Source organism: Falco peregrinus, chromosome 5 (assembly GCF_023634155.1).
Source record: "Falco peregrinus isolate bFalPer1 chromosome 5, bFalPer1.pri, whole genome shotgun sequence".
Lineage (NCBI taxonomy): Eukaryota > Metazoa > Chordata > Aves > Falconiformes > Falconidae > Falco > Falco peregrinus.
Genome location: NC_073725.1, coordinates 79,883,765 through 79,901,453, shown reverse-complemented (window position 1 = coordinate 79,901,453; position 17,689 = coordinate 79,883,765). Strand labels below are relative to the sequence as shown.

The window sequence follows — 17,689 nt, the reverse complement described above, 5'->3', positions numbered from 1 at the left end:
TTCCTCCTCTTTGAGGCCTCAAGACAAGAAAAACATACTGTCCAGGTTTGCCTCATTGTAGAGGGTTGCTACTCTCAGTGTTTCAAATTCAATACAACATTAAGATAAAGTAGAATAAAAGTCATATGGCCTTAACTACAAGCAATAGCACTGTTACAGTAGAGTGGGCATTTAAAGTACCTTTTCTCCTATTTCTGTTTTGTCCCCTGTAGGAAGAATCTCTATATCAGGCAGCAGTGCACAAGCCTCAATCACACGCTTGTACCGGCTCTCATTCTTCTCCCTTCCAAAGAGAATGTTATCTTCCAGAGTTGCATTTTGGACCCAGGCTTGCTGAGGAACGTAGGCTACTGAGCCCTGCAAGAAAAATGAAGTTCCTTATTCAGTACTTAAAAGTCTCCACACAAAGTCAAAGCACAGCAGGGTTCTGTGAGGCCAGCAGTGCTAATCACCTCACGAGCTGCATATGGTCATTTCAAAACTGCACAAAGTAGTTCTTGGGCTACACCTGCCTCCAAAATGTTAATTTTTCTAATCCACCCTCCAAGTGAGGTAACAAAGGGTGTTGGTAGCATACAAAGGAATTCAAACAAAGTATCATTCTCTAACTTAAATTTGGAGGAAACATTTGTTTAGAGAATATGCACAATTACTGAATGTCAAAAGTCATTAGTTCCTTCATATAGTTATAAATTATGTTCTGCATAAAACGATTTAACTTGGAATGCAAGTGTTTATCAAATGCATCCCCGCCAAGAGATTTCTGCAGAAAGTAGGGGAAGTCATTTTCATATAAAAGTCAGTTCAAAGGAAGAGATTGAGCTACTGCAAAGTATTCTGCTTTGAAGATGAGTTCTGCCTTCTTTCTGCACAAATAATCATTGAATCATGAAATCGCCTACTTTATTTTTCCAGAACAATTTTGGAGATGATCAAATGTGCATTCTTTCAAATGCAACATATTTGTTTTACTCTTAAAATAATCCTCTTTCCATATATTACAACAGCAGCAAAATCCAAAACAAGGATTTTTTACTTATTTACTTTCAGTTCATTTGTCCTCTGTGAGCTCTGTGCAACTCTGATGTCTAAGAAAGTACAAACTACAGGAGCAGCTTTTCGCATGTTTAGGTATCTAGGTGTACCCTCTCCTTGTAATTCTCTGACATCTGAGAAGGTATGAATCAATACTGCTCTTCCCCAGGCTGGAGCATGTATAATAGGCTCCCCACCTCATACCCAGCTACTAACAAGACTCCCCAGAATACTTATCTTTGAGACCTCTATCGTTCTCTCTATTTGGCTAAATCTGAAACCAACAGATTGTTGTTGGGTTGAGGCTTAACAGGCAACTACACAGAGCGCAAGCTAAGGTGTTGCTAGGAAATAATGATAAAAAACACATTCCTTTGAAAAACTGTCTCTTCCCTTCTTCATGCCACTTGGAAGTCTAGAATCCCTCCGGCAATACCCACAAATTGCTGAACAATTCTTCAGACATCCCACCTTGACAACAACGTAGCCTTCCTTTTTTTCCATCTCCCCCAGTAACGCAGACAGCAATGAAGACTTTCCACAGCCAACTTGACCAACAACAGCTACCAAGGAGCCTTCAGGAACAGTGAAATTAATGCTGAAATAAAGTGCACATAATTCAACCTTGCTTGCTGGCACATCCCAGTAGTTAAACAGTCAACTGAGCAGCCCATATAAAGCCAGATGCAATGGGAACGCTCACTGCAGATGCTGACACAGCACAGAAACGCTTGAAAAAGCAAATCTCTCATTCAGAAAGCACCCAGCTCTCTTCATATGTAGGACATAGCATTGTAATATGTAATTAGTGAAAAGAGGAAGAAAGAAAAAACCCACTGTGACACAACCTGTCCAATATTTCCCTCAAACACTCTGTGAAGACAAATGTAAATACCAATGAATGCTTCCCAAACAGCACAAACGTCACAAAGACAATGCAATTTGAGGCCCAAGAAAGAACAGCCAAATTTAAGGGAAGGGACAGGGCACAGGGAAGACACGGCTCGTAGATGCATCACCCCGGTTACTTTGTTAGTCATACCATGTGCAAGGTTTTTCACTGGCTTTCCGCAGCACGGGAATCAATGATGGCAAGAGTTAGCGAGAAGACGATTTTAAAAGGAAGACTCTGAGGTCCTAGTGCAAACGTGAGGGGCTAATCCGGCTGCATCCTCTAGATGGCGCTATCCCACCTACAGCGCACAGCTAGACGGGATCTGAGCCTTCCTCTCCTCCCAGTACACCTCTCCCTACTCCTCTTTACGCATGCCATACATACTACATACTTTGTAAACCCCTCTAGCTCGTGAAGCCCCTGGTATAAAAACAAAGGCATAGAACAGATGTAACTTGTTCTGTTCCTTTAAAGCCACAAACTCTTCTGCATACAGATCTTATAATTCTAATACAGATCATTTATGATGCAGCAAGATTACGGAGCAGAACGAAGGGTATTAATTCTTACCTGTTCAGTGAAGGAGGATCATTTTTTGACCAGCTAAATGTTGCATTCTTTACAACAATGCATCCTTCAGCTGAAAAATAGAAAAAATCCTTTTTATAGAAGTGCCAGTGCAAACAGCTAAATTGTATGCTCTGGATTCATGCCACAGAATTCAATCTACGCACATCCATGCAAAGGTATAAAAGCTACTTTTCCAGCAGAACCACCATCCACTCCTCACCAAAAGCTCTTGTTCTGCTTTTACTGAATATATCACCAGCAGAGGTTCTGAGGTTCCACTTAGTAACCAGGAGGTACATGAATGTCAACCATACAAAGACCCTGACCTACTCAGCTGCATCCTCCTTTATCCAGCAGCTCTACTGCAGCACTGCAAACTCTGTTCAAGTAACTAGCAGCCTCAATCTGACTTGTTCTTCAATGAAAGCATCAGCTAAGCTGCCAATTCCATGTGTGAAGCCAAGTTACTACAATGATAGGGCAAAGTCAGTCAAACCACCAAATAAAATAACTTCAACCAAAAACACTGTTCAGTGAAACATTGTATGGTACTGGCACCTGTAGATTTTTACAGCAAACAGCTCAAAATATACCACTGCTAATTCAACCAAGTATGCAATAAATAATTAACCTAGGTATATATTTACATTAGTATGCAAGTAAAACACATTATGGACAAAAAAACCCCACCCAAACAAAAAAATTCCCAAAATAAAACCACACTAAAGACTTGTGAGCAATGTATTCATGGTTATCAGCTAAGAAAGGGAGGAGATATTCCCAAAAGGAAGATGAAGAGGAAAATAATCAGAAAATAAAAGAACTACAGCAGATGACTGCTCAGCCAAAAGCCAAGTGACTAAAATGATAGAGCTTAACTAACCACATGACAGGGAGTGATGGGGATTTCACTATCTTTGTAAAAAGGAAGAAAAAACATTTAGAAATGACTGACGTAGTTACAGTCAAGTTTTGTTTTGCATTAGTTTTTCAGTAAATCTGCCTTCACACTTATCTCCTAAACGGCTCTTTATACCCAAAGCAGCAACACTGGATACAGTGGGAGAAACACGGGGTGTAACACACTTTCCACAAAACAGAATGTAGAGGCATCTGCCTAAAATGGGACTTATCCTTTTTCTTCAAAGATACTGAAGTGTTACACGATTGTTTGTCTCAAAAATGCTGGCGTTTGGCACAGCATTAATTATCATTTTCTTAACTGCCTACAAATTTCAAATGGCTACATTTAAAACAGTGTAACAAGTAATTTTTGAAGTGACGATCTGTGTCTGGATGCAACCATTCTGTAGTTTGGACACAGGAGTCAGGGACAGGAAAAAAACTACCTGAGAAGGTGGCAACAACTTTATATAATTTCCATTTTACAAACTCACTTTTCTGCTTTCTGGCTAAATTTTATCAGTGAAATCCACCAAAAGGGAGTACTTTTGTCAAAGAAAGCAAAAGAAACACTGTGAAGACACCCAAAACCTGCACACACTGTTTTTCAATAGGAAAAGAAACTCACCCTCTGTGACGGGACCCCTGATTATGCTGTCTGGATCTAACTCTTCATGAGACAGGAACACCCTAAGGCGCTTCAAGGAGACACTGGCCTGCATGGGAAAGGGATGCAAAACTTTCTTACACTCTGCTCATTATACTCAAGAGGTTGTTGTTTTGCACCACATATACATTACTTCATTATTATGCACTCCTAATCCCTCCTTAAATCCACTGCATAGTTGCTTGGATAGTCAAACTCGCACTTCCCAAACCACAGGAAAGAGTTGATTTCAGGAATACCCATTCGCCATAACCAGGATTGACAATTTTGCTTGCACAGCACTTAACACACAGGAAATCCAAAGCTCCCCTTCTGAGGCAGCTGAATTTCACCAGCAGACATTCTCTAAGCACAGGAATGTAATCCTTCCACCCAGTGGCTACTTCTGTGCAGAAGCACCTGTTAATGATTGAAGACTTACTTCTACTATGCTGCTGATAACCACAGGAAGCATGTTCAATGGAAACCTGAGGATGTTGAATAACGCTAGGGAAACAAATGCCTTCTGAGCATCCAAGATGTTGTTCTTGTCTATCGTGACGTACACAGCAAACGTGGACAAGGCAACCTGAAACAAAGTGCAGTGGTTACAGTTAGGCAACGTTTTTTTAAAGTCACTAACTCAGGAGTCCCACAGTCTGACAGATGGAATCAGAGGTCTACAAATCAAAGACAGAGTAATGTTCAGGTAACTTCCTTGTTCCTGGTAACACTTTCTGCAAAACAAACATTTGATGTAAACCTATTGTTGTAAAAAGAAGTTGATGGCTCCTCTTGGAACAGTGTCTAGTGCTCACTTTCTTCATACAGTTAGGATAAAACCACAAATGTCCCAGACTATTTGTGGTCACATTGCAGGAAAAGGGAAGGAGAGAAACGATCACTTGTCTTTCTTGCTGCTCTCTTTCAGTTTTAAGGTATGCCCCGTGGTACTAGATACTGGATCAGTAACATACATAGAAACACCCCAATGCTAACCCATTTTACATTTTGTCAAGACTACCACAACCCTACATCTCCAAGTACAGCCCACTATCATGGACAGATTGTTTTCCAAGAAACTGGAAACGTTAGTGCATTACAAAGACAAAGCCTTATAGTACCTAAAGAGTTCATAAGCTTCAACTGTCAGAAAAACATAAGATCCATGCTGAACAAGAAAATGACGTTGAACCACTGTTATCATCAATCATAAGCTATAAAAATATTTCAAAAAATCCATACACCGATTTAAATTTTTCTAAAATGTGTTGATTAAATTGTAGTAAAATTAAACTAAACAAAATGTCACTTTGGGATATATTCCCTTCTTAATTTTTCTTCCATGGTAACACCACTAACACCTTGGTATTTCACAAGATCCAGCAACATTTTCCCACAGACTGCCACTTAAAACAAGAAATCAAGGTAGGCTGACCTTCAGCATTCCCTCTCCCACAAGACTTGAAACAATGTGCTCAAATGCCCAAGTAACAGTCTCATCTAAGCACAGCATCCATTGAAGACATTAGTATTTCTGTTAAAAATCTGACTGCTGTGGAGACATGTATTGTTCTTTGAACAGCAGCTGACTCAGCTGTGCCTGGTAGAGTAGCTTGTTTGTACAGTCCTTAGTTTGGACAACCCTATGCCAGGAAGAAAGCCCTCCCACAGAGACCAAAAACAAGGCCAGGTCCAAAGAATAACCTCACAAGCAGCATGTCTGCAATCTTGTGTTACCAGCAATTAGTCTGAAATACACCCTTATCAGCACACACAGCAGTAGGGGAGGTACCACAAATTGAATAGTCTCCTGACACCATTATTAAACAATGTTTTAAAGAGCCCTGGCCATGGAAACACGAGAAGGAGCAGAGGAAATAAGTTTTCCATGTCTGAAGTGCTTTCAGGTAGGCACTTGCAACAATTCTTTAATCAGATGTTCAGAAGAACATATATCCATAAAATGGGATGTTAAACAGCAGCCTTACACTTCAGGCTGTACTGTTTCTGCCCCAGAGGCATCACCTCCCCATCCCCTCCCACCCCCCCCACCCCGAGGCAAGGACCACTGCCAACACATTCACAATGTGTGCTGAAACAGAGCTACTGGCTAGGCAAATTGTCTTCTCAGACTCTACAGAACAGCATCAAGGAGTCCACCTGCAGATTTTTATTTAGAAACTTCATTTAATAATATATTTACATTAAAACTAGCTCAGACTTCTTTTAGAAAAGCATTTGCTTAAGAATGCAGCTGATATTTCCTACCCAGGGCACTGCTGCTTCTGCCTTTCATCATGCCCAAAACATAACATAAACACTAAAAATGTTTGCGGGAAAGGAATCTGAGACTGGAAAGTACACTTAAACACCTTCAACTGGAACAACACATATTTTATCCTAATGTAGTCAAGGCTTTTATTTGCTTCTGTACACAAAAGCAATGGCCCCTTGTTCTGATAGGATCTGAAGCAATTTTTATATGATCTCACCCTTCTCTCCCTTTTATTAGTTTAAATGTAAGCTAACCACAAACAGTGGGGATGTTTTCAAATATCAAGAATTATTTTTAAAAAAATATGATCTGAAGCAATCCCAGCGTATGCAATGGCTTTACCTCTCCACATGTTTCTTAAAACAGATGCTGAGAGAACCCAAGCCAGAGGTACACTTGGTGCACAATGTCCCACTCAAGGACTCTTATCTAAGGACCTGCTGCTATCAGAAAGATGCTGAAAAGGAAAGGAAGTTTTACTTGTCAGCCACAGCTACCACCTGGAGGGTACTGTGCTCATTAGTAGCCTCTTCTAAATCTGACAGTACATTGAAATCTTAGGTTCTTCAAGTACACTACCAAAAACAGAGAAGGATGCAGAGAAAGTTTTTATTCTTAAATACTTCAGCCAATACCTTCTAGAATACATCCAACTGGCTGTTACTAAGTTTCAAAGAACACAGTAGTGCCTCTTCATAGAGAAGCAGAAGACATGTGTTCAATTTCCCACCTCTGCAGAGGGCATTCTGACTCTTCCGCTCATTAAAAAACAAAACCAAAACAAGTTCCCATGCATTGGCTTGGAAATCATGGTCCCAGAAAGGAGAGCAGACTTTTACATTCGTTTCACTTACCAAAAAAGGAGCACAAACCCAAGTGAAGGTTGCCATTGCAGCAAGGTAAGCAGATTTTTTTAGGACTTTGAGTTCTTTTTGTCTGATCTCTAATACCTTCTCTCTGAAGGCTAATTCCCAAGCATAGAGTTTCAGAACTTTAATCCCATTGAGAATTTCATTCATCAGCTTAATTCTGTTGTCTTTGCTCTTCATTTGAGCCACCTAAAAACAACATTGCAAAAAATAATTAGCAGAGCACAATGCTTGGCAGAACCACAAAGTTCTAAGCTTTGTATTTTGCAATAGCAAAATTTACCTCATTATCATCAAAAGCTTACTAGCTTCCCAAGCAGGAAATCTGAGATGCTATCTGAACAAACAAATATGCAGAATTAATAAGATGTTTTAAACCAATTGAAAGAATGCTTCATGCAACTAAAAATCCAAACCATGATCAAAGCAATTGTGACACTGGTTTAAGTGGGATTAACCCTGCATCAGGGAGCCCTGGGACTCAGGTTCCTCTTAGGTACAATATGCAGATAAAAAAAACCCAGCCACTAGAATCAAGCTTCAGTGATGTGCAGTTTGCATCTAACCTTAGACCAAATGTGGTTTTTCATCATTTTCAGCACTAGAAAGCGTAAGTAGAAGCAAAAAGCTTTCTACTCAGCCATAAGAACGCTGGTTCTTCAAAAGTTTCCATCTTCATAAAGTATTTTAATGAGGGCAGTGCAAATTTGAAACAATGTTCTGACTCAGCACTAGGCAGTCAGTAGACTGCACCAGTACAGCTATCCCAGACAGCTGTTACCAACGGCAGTGTGGCTGTGACAGGCTAGAACACCCCTGCTTCTCCCATGGAGGAACCAAATACTGTGGTATATTTTGATGAACATCTAGAGCTAAAAATTTTCATTTACATAGATCAATCTTTTCTGACATTCAGTAAATTCAGTTCGTAGTGAAGTCTGTACCAGAAGGCACGTGGTGAGGCTGCTGGAAGTAGTTCTTGCAGTAAAAAACATGAGAGTTTGAGTCTACATTTACTTCTGGGCGCTCTCTGTAACAAACTGATCCCCTCTGAATAAAATCAAAATCCACTAGGGACCAAGAACAGGAAACAACTAAGAATTCTTCTTCCTCATCCCTTCAAGGGGAAAAAAAAAACCAAACCACACACCAAACCAAAAAAAACCCATAACAAACCAACAACACTGCAACCACCATCCTCGAAGTGTGATTATTTCGCTCATTACAGTTCACTAGGCAGACAGTAGTTTACATCTGCACTTCAGTTCTTAGGCAGTAAGTTAATAACAACTAATTCCAAACCGATCGCTGGGCATTTAATGAAGCTGGCTAAGCTGCTACCTTGGTCTTAACTACTGCAAAATTTTCAGACCATTATATACAGATAAGCTGAAAGGCCAAAATATACACGAGTTTGTTTAGTCCACATACACAAGAGCTGTGACCTTTCTTTCCCTCCCCTTTTTTTAAGGGATAAATAGAGGAAGGGAAAAAAATTTAAAAGGACAAACCTCAGGAACGAGTCAAAGAACAGAACATGATTCTTAAAAACACACTGCCGCATATATAAAGATTCTAACCTGATAGGTTTTTGTCTTCATTGCCATCACAGCATTTATCGGAACCAGAAGGATCATGACAGCCACACCTGCCAGGACTGAAGGACCTAAATTCTGAAAAGCACTTAGTTGTAAACATTTACTCAAACTCATTTTTTTAAAATCTTGGGTCAAACCACTGCATATGCTACAGAAAAGCATTCTGAAATAACTTTTCAACCTCTTCTTCCCTTTTCAAGAACAGCTTGGGGGAAGAGGAGGATCAAGCATGGGCTTGGTTTGACGTTTTTTTTTATTTTTGAAATAAACATACACATATAGCCCCCATATAGACAGATCAATAGCTACATATACTGCTCTGTTTATTTATACACACATACAGAGATCTTCTAATGTTTTCCAGTTTTTGCTGGTTTGTCTATTCTTCTGATCTAGAGACCCATGCAAGGGCGTGACCAACTTCTTGGGGAATTTCATCACCTTTCTGATGGACAGTGAGAACTGGGAAGAGTCAGTCTACTGACTGTCTGGATTATAAACAGCAAGCATCTCATATGGCGACTCTCAGAGTGCAGAACCAAGATCACTTTCATTTAAATCAAGTGACAAAGTGAGATACTCTAGGTGCTGCAGTCCCCCAAAAGATAGTAGCTCCCATCTGCATCCTCCCCACATCCACTCAGATACACAAACTAAGAACCTCCTGCCTTCCTTTTGACAGCAGCGACAAAAGCAGCTCTGAATGGCTTCTACACAAACAGCATTTTCTCCACACTGCTTAAACCCTCTAGTGGTCTAACAGCTGTCTGTACTTAGGACCATAGGAAGCGGCACAATGCCAAAGCCAAAACAGGGAACAAGACACAATACTCACCTGCCACAGTAAGTACAGTGCTAATATCACCTGGAGAGGTGCAGACCAAATCATGTTTATATAGGTAGCCAAGTCCATGAATCTCTGAGCGTCCACAGACATTAGATTCACTATCTCACCCACAGTAGAAGTCTTTCTAGCAGAATTTGTGATAACAAGTGCCTAAGTGCAGAATAAAAACAAAATTAAAAAAATGAAGGCAACATGAAGGAAGACCTACTCATTTGCATTTTCTCCACAGAATTCAAACGCTTTACAAAGCTTCATCTTTAAAATTACAAGCAACCCTTTTCCTACTTCATATTCTGTTTACTCTGCACAACTTACAAAATGCAAGTTGTATAGCTTGAAGCAAGCAGCTGGGTTTAAACTAAGAGTTAAAGACAACAAGCAGTCTTTAGGGTTAGGGTTGGTTGGTGGTTTTATTGCTTGGAGGCGTTTGCATGTTTTGTTTTTTAGTTTAAGAAGCACAATCTTCACTTTTCATCCCACATTTTTCTCACACAGAGCAATTAGTCCACAGCTTTCTAAAATGTTCCAGCTTATTCCAAGATGATGTGACACTGCTGCTAAATCCCAAAAGAAGCTGTAAATGTAGAGGCATCTTAATTTCTGCACAAACTGAAGCAGTTTCACACCTCCAGCCTAAATGAGACAAGGCTTCTCGTTTGGCAGCGGGGAAAAAGATGATGCCTGAACTTTAACTAGTAAATTAGAAAACTGCTCTGTCTTAAAGGCTTTAATTTATAAGTTAGATACACTCTTATTTCTATTAAGAGTTAGGAATCAGCCTACCAGAGTCTCCTAACTACTTTAATTATTCAGACTTAAGCAAAGCATTTGCAGAGTCACTGAGAGGTATTGTCATACATTTAAAGAAACACCTACCTTTCGATAAATTACACCAACAATAGCAGTTTTGAGCCTCATTCCAGTTACAAAGCAAATATGAAAATACTGGTGAAGAATCAGCGTCTGAAGACAGGCACAAAGAAACAGCAGCCCTGTATAGAAATAGCCTTGCCAGTTTGGAGCAGCTTTGTTATTTACAAAGTTGATGAGCAATCTGTGGAGAGAAGAATTAGCTCTCTTGGTAAACACAAATCAAAATGAAACATCAGGGTTACAATCTTAAGATTATTCTAAACATTAGATGGCTCATGCAAGAACCCAAAGTACCAAACTAGGATAAAACACTTAAGCAAACTTCCTAGACATTGGAGATCGTTTTATACTACCACACATCACCCTCTTCTCCTGTGTACTACTTTAAAACAAAAAGTATCATATACCTTACATGTACAGCATTCCCTTGGAGGTACACTAAAAAGTATCACACTCCTCCAGCTAAAATACAACTGCTTACAGTTGTTTTACTTCTTCTCACCTTCAAGCAATACAACTGCTCCTACCCTCTTAGCTCTCTCCTGCTTCACGTACAATCAATACAGCTTAGAATTAAATAAACTCTCCTGCTACTGTTGATTATATTCTTGCCTGGCGTTCCTAGTGTTGGAAAGGAACACACAAAGTCAAACATTTACCACCAATGAACCGAAATCATTGTGTGATTGGTCTCTAACTTGCATGACAGCTCTTCCCCATTGAGCCAGCCAAAGGCAAAACACCTTGGCAAGTGAAATACCAGTGCATTTTAAATTCTGCCTGCATACTTTTAAAACAATAACAAAGTATATAGGTCTTACTTCAGAATTTCTGGGCCTGCAAACATCAAGAGATCATGTGCAGCTTTAAACAGGAAGCTCATGAGAAAATACGGTCCAAAGGTTTTATATAACACCTTGAATAAAGATGCTTCAGAGCTCTTCTGAGATGGTTTTATAATCAAAGCTTCAGCCTCTTCTGTTACATCACCATTTGAGTCACTTGATTTTTGCTGCTTTTTGGGTGAGTATAACATATTTAATGGTTGCCTGAAATAAGAGTAAGTACATAATGTAGCCTTTATTCAAGCATAAAGCTAACTGGAAAAATGCACAGTATACAAATGAGATGCTTAGGAGCTGTTGCCCTTCTCAATAGTTCAACTGTGTTTTACTGTCAATCAAAGATCTTTTTAATCATACAACCATAGCTAAATGAACCAGCCATTCAGAAATGTTCTTCTTTGTAGGGAGAGTTAACATTCCTGTAATCTCTCCCATAGGTCTGCCCTGAGAATGAGGAACAGGGCCATAACCTGTGTCAAACTTAAAGAGCAAAGGACATCATTAATCTAGAACCCAGTGTGCTGAACTTTCGTCAAAATCAAGGCCTCACTGTACCACAGAATTAAAAGTTTGCAGTCAGATTTATGCCAAGTCATGGTCAATGGACTGAACACATTCATTTCATACATCTGGCTTATGCCAAACTACATATGGCTTGTCTGAGGACAAGCTGTATGTAAAAATACAGTATGTAAGCAAGCAAGCAATTTTCCTTCAATGAAAAGGTATTTCTATTTGCCGCAGTAAAGGATGATAAAAGTATGCTGGAAACTGCAGGCATGCAGTCTTTCTAATTTTAGTCATCTGGCTTAGATGCCCAGCCTCCCTATATAGTCAAAGGAAAGAAAGAAGCTTCTCACTTTTGCACCTTGAACTGCCCTCCTGAGGCTTCACCAACTATAGAGGGAGCCCAAGCTCCTCAATTGTGTGGCTGAAGTTTCACTGTGTGGGAACATAACCCCCCCCAAGAAAACACACACACATCGAAAGTAACAATAATCAGCTTCAGATCACGACAGACTAAGGGAAAACCTGATGCAGTTCTTCATAAAGACAACACGCAACACCCTACTTGGTTCCTGTTTCTGTACACACTGAAGGACAAATACAGAGCTGCCACTTGGGCCTTACAAAAGCAGGCTTTGATAATAGATGACAAACACCTCTAAGTAGAGGCTGAGTAACTTGAGCTTTTGAACCTCTTGGAAGAACAGCCAGCCAGGAAAACCGAACTCACCTCTTGGTCTTTGCCCACTCTTTCGCCCAGTTTCTAGCCAAACCTGGCACAATCTCCTCCGATTTGTCCTCTTTATTTAATGACCACAAATCCTTGGCTTCCAAAGGTCTCCGATAACCCTGAACCATCAACCTGCATCAGAAAGAATCAGCACTATATATTTAAGAACACTAAAGATGTGTGTGTATATATATGACATAAGACAGTGGTCCTTACATGCAGCCCCAAAACAGAGTCGGCTCTTCACAAAAACGCATGCAAGAACAAAAGCAGCAACACAGGTCCAGATGCTAAAAAACATATCCTCCTGTCTTAACTGTGAGAATTAGACACCAAAATATCTAAGGAACCAGGATATGCCACTGAATTCAACTTTCACGGAAAATAAAACTTGCCTACCAAGTTTCTAAATCATTATTAGCCTTTAATTTTACAATGCAATTCCTTTCATCTAGCTTTCTGTTGGAACTCCGGCCAAGTACCAACCACAACTACACACCAGTATTACTTCACATGGTTTTGTGTTTTAATTCACAAGAACATGTGTTATGATCAAATCATACAGCACAACTAAAGCAAAGTTAACGAGGAGAAAAAAAAAAACAACCTACTGGACAAAAAGAACTAACAGTTCTGAATGCCTACATTTCTAAATATAGCAGTTATTTTCTACCTTTTTACATTTCCCAAAGAAAACTTTATTATTGTATTCCTTCAGCAAACGTACTAAATATGTACCAGACCATTTAAAATTACAGAGACCCTACAAAGGAAGTAAAACAGATTAATCAAATTTGCGGAAAAAAATAATCAATTTAATCTATCTGCGAAACAACCAAAGTTATTATTGAATGAATAATTGCTAATTTAACTCTGAAAGCAGAATCCTAAAATGCCATCTAACTTTAACTAATGCTTTATGCATCATCTTGATCTTACCCAGTGATCCACCAGAATGTGATTCTGGAGAGAAAAGAAGCACTGGACTCTGGGCATGGATTCTGAAGGAGAGAAAAAGAAATCAATTCACACACAAAATGACTGGCACATGGCCAAAAGGAAAAAAAAACAAGCAGAAGAGGTATTTTTTTAAATGTCCTTTGTTCATATTATTTTTTTCACATTACTAAACTTGTCGTTTATATGTTGAGAGCTTGTTCAGAAAACACGAGCACAGCTTCAGGGCTGTTCAGCAGACTAGACCACTGGGACACAGGAACAGCAGTGCTCTGTAACAACAATGCAATTTATAGTTGAGAGTATTTTATAAGACAGTGCAGGCCAGACAATCTCTCAAGGCGTCATGATCAGTTACCACCTGTATCACTGCAAGGTATGCTATCATATATGAGTAAATCTGTTAATTAGGTAGAGTTAGTCATAAATGAAGAATTCAGTTCTACTGTTCTAGCAGTTAAGTACTGTGACTCCATCAAAACACATGCACAAATGAAAAAAAAAATTCATTTGTAAACTCCAGAGATGACTCCCAAAACATCCCTTAAAAACCCTTGATCTCATTGATCAATAAGCATGGGAACCTTAAGTATCCATAAAGGTACACAGCTAGCTCGTATTCTACACCCAGTGCAATGGCTGGCCATTTTAACTACTCTCTCCTAACCTGGTTGAATTAAAACAGGAGAAAGGGAAGGCTGGAAGAATTTCAAAGGCACAAAAGATTATTTACTTGCAGAATTCCACTGCAGATTTCTCTCTTCCTTCTTCCACTGTGTTGAACAGCATCTAGATAATGCTTGTAAACCAGCTACTCCTTTGCGCGCAAACCACTAGGTTATTACCATCAACTATAATTGGAGCAACTCAGTTATTTCAATCTACAGAAGTCACCAACCATCATTAGAGTACTGCAATTAAAATAACCAGAGCCAAGCATTTCCAAGAATTGCAGTTTTCAACTTCGCTAAGCTATACTGAGCTGTGTTGTAATCAAGCTACACGGAAGACTCCAGCATTTCCTCTTCGCACAATGTTTTTTGCAGTTTGGCAGGGTACAATAACAGCATGCAAACAAATGCTTTTTTTGACAGGGGATAAGAGGTCCACATTTCCAAAATATTTAAACACTTGCAAAAAAATGTTTGCAAGCAAATCCAACACCATTGCCTAATGAATAAATGAAAGTTTTTAAACTCGGGGAAGTTGAAAAAAAAGTGGGGTGGTGGGGGGGTGTATGCCAGCAGTACTTTCAGCCACCATTCCTGACAGACAGATTTGTATTTCAGCAAATACAGGGAATACTTTCAACCTCAACAAAACTCCAAAATTTTCTGAACTTTTACTGAAAGGCTGTATATTACTTTTTTCCTTTATACTTTTTTTAAATCTACTTGCAGGTGGAAAGTCTAAATTCAAGAGTCCGCTAGATCTTCTACTACCTAAAACTGGCCTTTATTTGCATAAAGCAAAGTTTAAAACATACTAGATTACTATTAAAATAATAATATTTTTTATAAACTTAAATGGTTATCACACAAAGAACTATTAATCCTACTGACATTCCTGCCAGATAGAATGAAAACAAGTTGTAACAAGTCTGGACTTATGTAAACAAAGCAAAAACAAAACACATTGTTTGACTTCTATATACATCAGCTTCTACATCTTAGAAAATTCACTGTAGTTTTTTTGGCATAAGTAAAAATATAATAAGATTTTAATCAAGACTTACAAACATTTCTGGTTTGGAAATACTCTGAAGAACAGAATAAAGCAGAATTTAAGACTGACTAACATGACTTGCTTTGTTCTTTTCCCCATTATAACATTCAACAAACACACCACTCGGGGAAAAAAGGGGTTAAAATTTGATGTCTGCTCTATTTCCTAGAGACACTCCTAGAAATACTCAGAACACACAAAACCAACCCCACTGTGACCTCATAGCACCTTGTAAGTATCGTAACCACGATCAAAGCAGAAAAGGAGGTTTCCATAAATCCACAGCATCCTGTCAGATACATTTCATCCCTGAATGAGATTAAAAGAACCCAGAGATGAAGAGGATCCAAAGACTCAGCAGTACACTCTCCCCTCCAGGCATACACGTGCAGACCGTCTGCCAGTGGCAACGCAGACCATCACCTGCACACTGGATAGGGACGGAGAAGGTTAACTGTGGAATTCCTTAAGTGAAACTGCTTATGGACCTTTTCCACAGCTACAGACAACTTATTTCTGCCCCTCACACATTTCACACCTCCCTTCATCAGTTAGTGCCACCTAACACCCATCAAACCAGAATTACACCATATAAATAAATACAGGACTGCGATTTCTAAACTTGGCACATCTGAACTCTAGGCAGTGACAGGTGTCACTCCACTGTGACTCAGGAGGTCTAACCCAGACTAAGTAAGCAGTGTAACGATCCAGCATCCCTCAGGTCACTTTAGAACCATGCCACACAGCTAGCACATATGATTAAGAATACATGCCAAAAAAATCATGTCTAGGTAAAATTAAATTTCAACATCCAGACCACCGTCTAACTGCTCTTGCAATTGGTCCAATACAGAAATCAAATGCATCTATCCATATTCACAAGTTTTCCAGGTATAGATTCTTCCCCACCTTCATGAAGAAGGGAATGCACATCCTTATGAGCTACTGCCTACTGAATGGTATCAGATGACTAGCACAACAACATTTCAAATCAGTATTCCCCACCAACTGCCAGAAACACTACTGAATGTAAATACATGTGACTTCACCTTCAGGAATGACTGAAACAGCACTTTTGCTCTCTTAAATACAGCCCACTCTGTTTTGCATATTATGGGCTTCATCTTCTGTGTCACCAACTAAAGGATAGAAAGAATACTCTATTGCGAACAAGTCAACATGATTTGAATTTTTTGGCATCTGGGAGACTATGGCACTGTAACTCATTGTACAGAATATCACACATATAATACTGAGCACTCAGTACAGACTGAACACTTACAGGATCATTTACTGTTTCAGAAAACAAAGGTGGTCGTTCTGGTAAACAACACAAGATGAGCTGTACAAGTAACAGGATGAAGTAAATGCAGAAGGTGACATAACGAAATGCATCCACTTCAGCACCCTACAAAAGAAGGTAATGTTCCAATTAGAAGACTTGAGGAATTTTTTTTTAAGACACGTTAATATTAAACATAAAACATCTCTTTACTGTAAATTCTGCAAACTACATAAATGTTGCACTACCCGCCCCATGCAAATAAAAGTCAATGTCTATTTTAGTAAAGGGAAGATAAAAAGACAGGGAAAGGAGATGAAAGATACCATTTCTTTTTAATTAGTCCTGCCATAAACACACAAGCATGGACTTCTGTGAAGAAGTTCTCTTTAAGACACTGTACCGACACAGCATGCCCCGAATTGAAGTCAAGGTATTCTTTACAGGAACAAAGCATTTATGCACTGGGTAGTAAAGAGTTTTCAAAGCAAATTCGTTGATTAGTAAGTACGCACACAGAAAAGAAGAATTAGAGGAGCAGAACTTAGGTTACATTTTGCTGCACCATGCTCAAATTCCAGAGGTTCTTCCATTTTTTAGACTGGGACTGATACATAAAGCGTAATCCACAGAAATCAACACATGGGGACAGATGGACAGGGACACACATCAACAGTAAAATCCCACTAACAACAGCTGAAGACAAAAATTGGCTAAAAGTTCTCAAAATTCACAATATGGCTTAAAGGTTTCAAGAAATAAAAGTGATTTGCCATTTTAAGGCACATTTAAGCTCCACAGTTTATCTGATATTTGAGTTGGCCTTACTATAAAGCAGACTGATGCAAAACGTTTCACTTGTGTGCTTTCGTTTTGTCTCAGCAGATGAGACCACATTACCATCAAACCAAGTGTTTCAGGAAATCCACTGTATAATCAACAGGAAGACGACAAACTCCCAGAACAGTTTCATATCAAAGACTATATGCTTGTATTGTACTCATGCAGACATCCCCTTTCTGGAACAGCTAGCAGAATTTTCTTGGCAACTGTTGCTACAGTTAAGATCACTATGAATTTCACTAGCATTTCAAAACAACAGCCATTAAGTCTTGCTTGTTTTGTT

General features: G+C 39.2%; 1 protein-coding gene across 3 annotated transcripts in view; it reads right to left on the bottom strand.

Annotated features, from left to right (window-relative positions):
* ABCC1 (ATP binding cassette subfamily C member 1) overlaps positions 1–17,689 on the bottom strand; it is a 57,487-nt gene that overhangs the window by 22,870 nt on the left and 16,928 nt on the right. For all 3 annotated transcript variants that reach the window (XM_055804452.1, XM_055804451.1, XM_055804450.1), the window contains exons 5-17: positions 16,564–16,689; positions 13,536–13,597; positions 12,597–12,728; positions 11,336–11,563; positions 10,518–10,695; positions 9,630–9,791; positions 8,777–8,869; positions 7,182–7,385; positions 4,492–4,638; positions 4,032–4,119; positions 2,501–2,570; positions 1,507–1,633; positions 181–357 (exon numbers count right to left, since the gene is read on the bottom strand). In XM_055804452.1, coding sequence (XP_055660427.1) covers positions 181–357; positions 1,507–1,633; positions 2,501–2,570; positions 4,032–4,119; positions 4,492–4,638; positions 7,182–7,385; positions 8,777–8,869; positions 9,630–9,791; positions 10,518–10,695; positions 11,336–11,563; positions 12,597–12,728; positions 13,536–13,597; positions 16,564–16,689 — 1,794 coding nt within the window. The remainder of the gene's footprint in view (positions 1–180; positions 358–1,506; positions 1,634–2,500; positions 2,571–4,031; positions 4,120–4,491; positions 4,639–7,181; positions 7,386–8,776; positions 8,870–9,629; positions 9,792–10,517; positions 10,696–11,335; positions 11,564–12,596; positions 12,729–13,535; positions 13,598–16,563; positions 16,690–17,689) is intronic.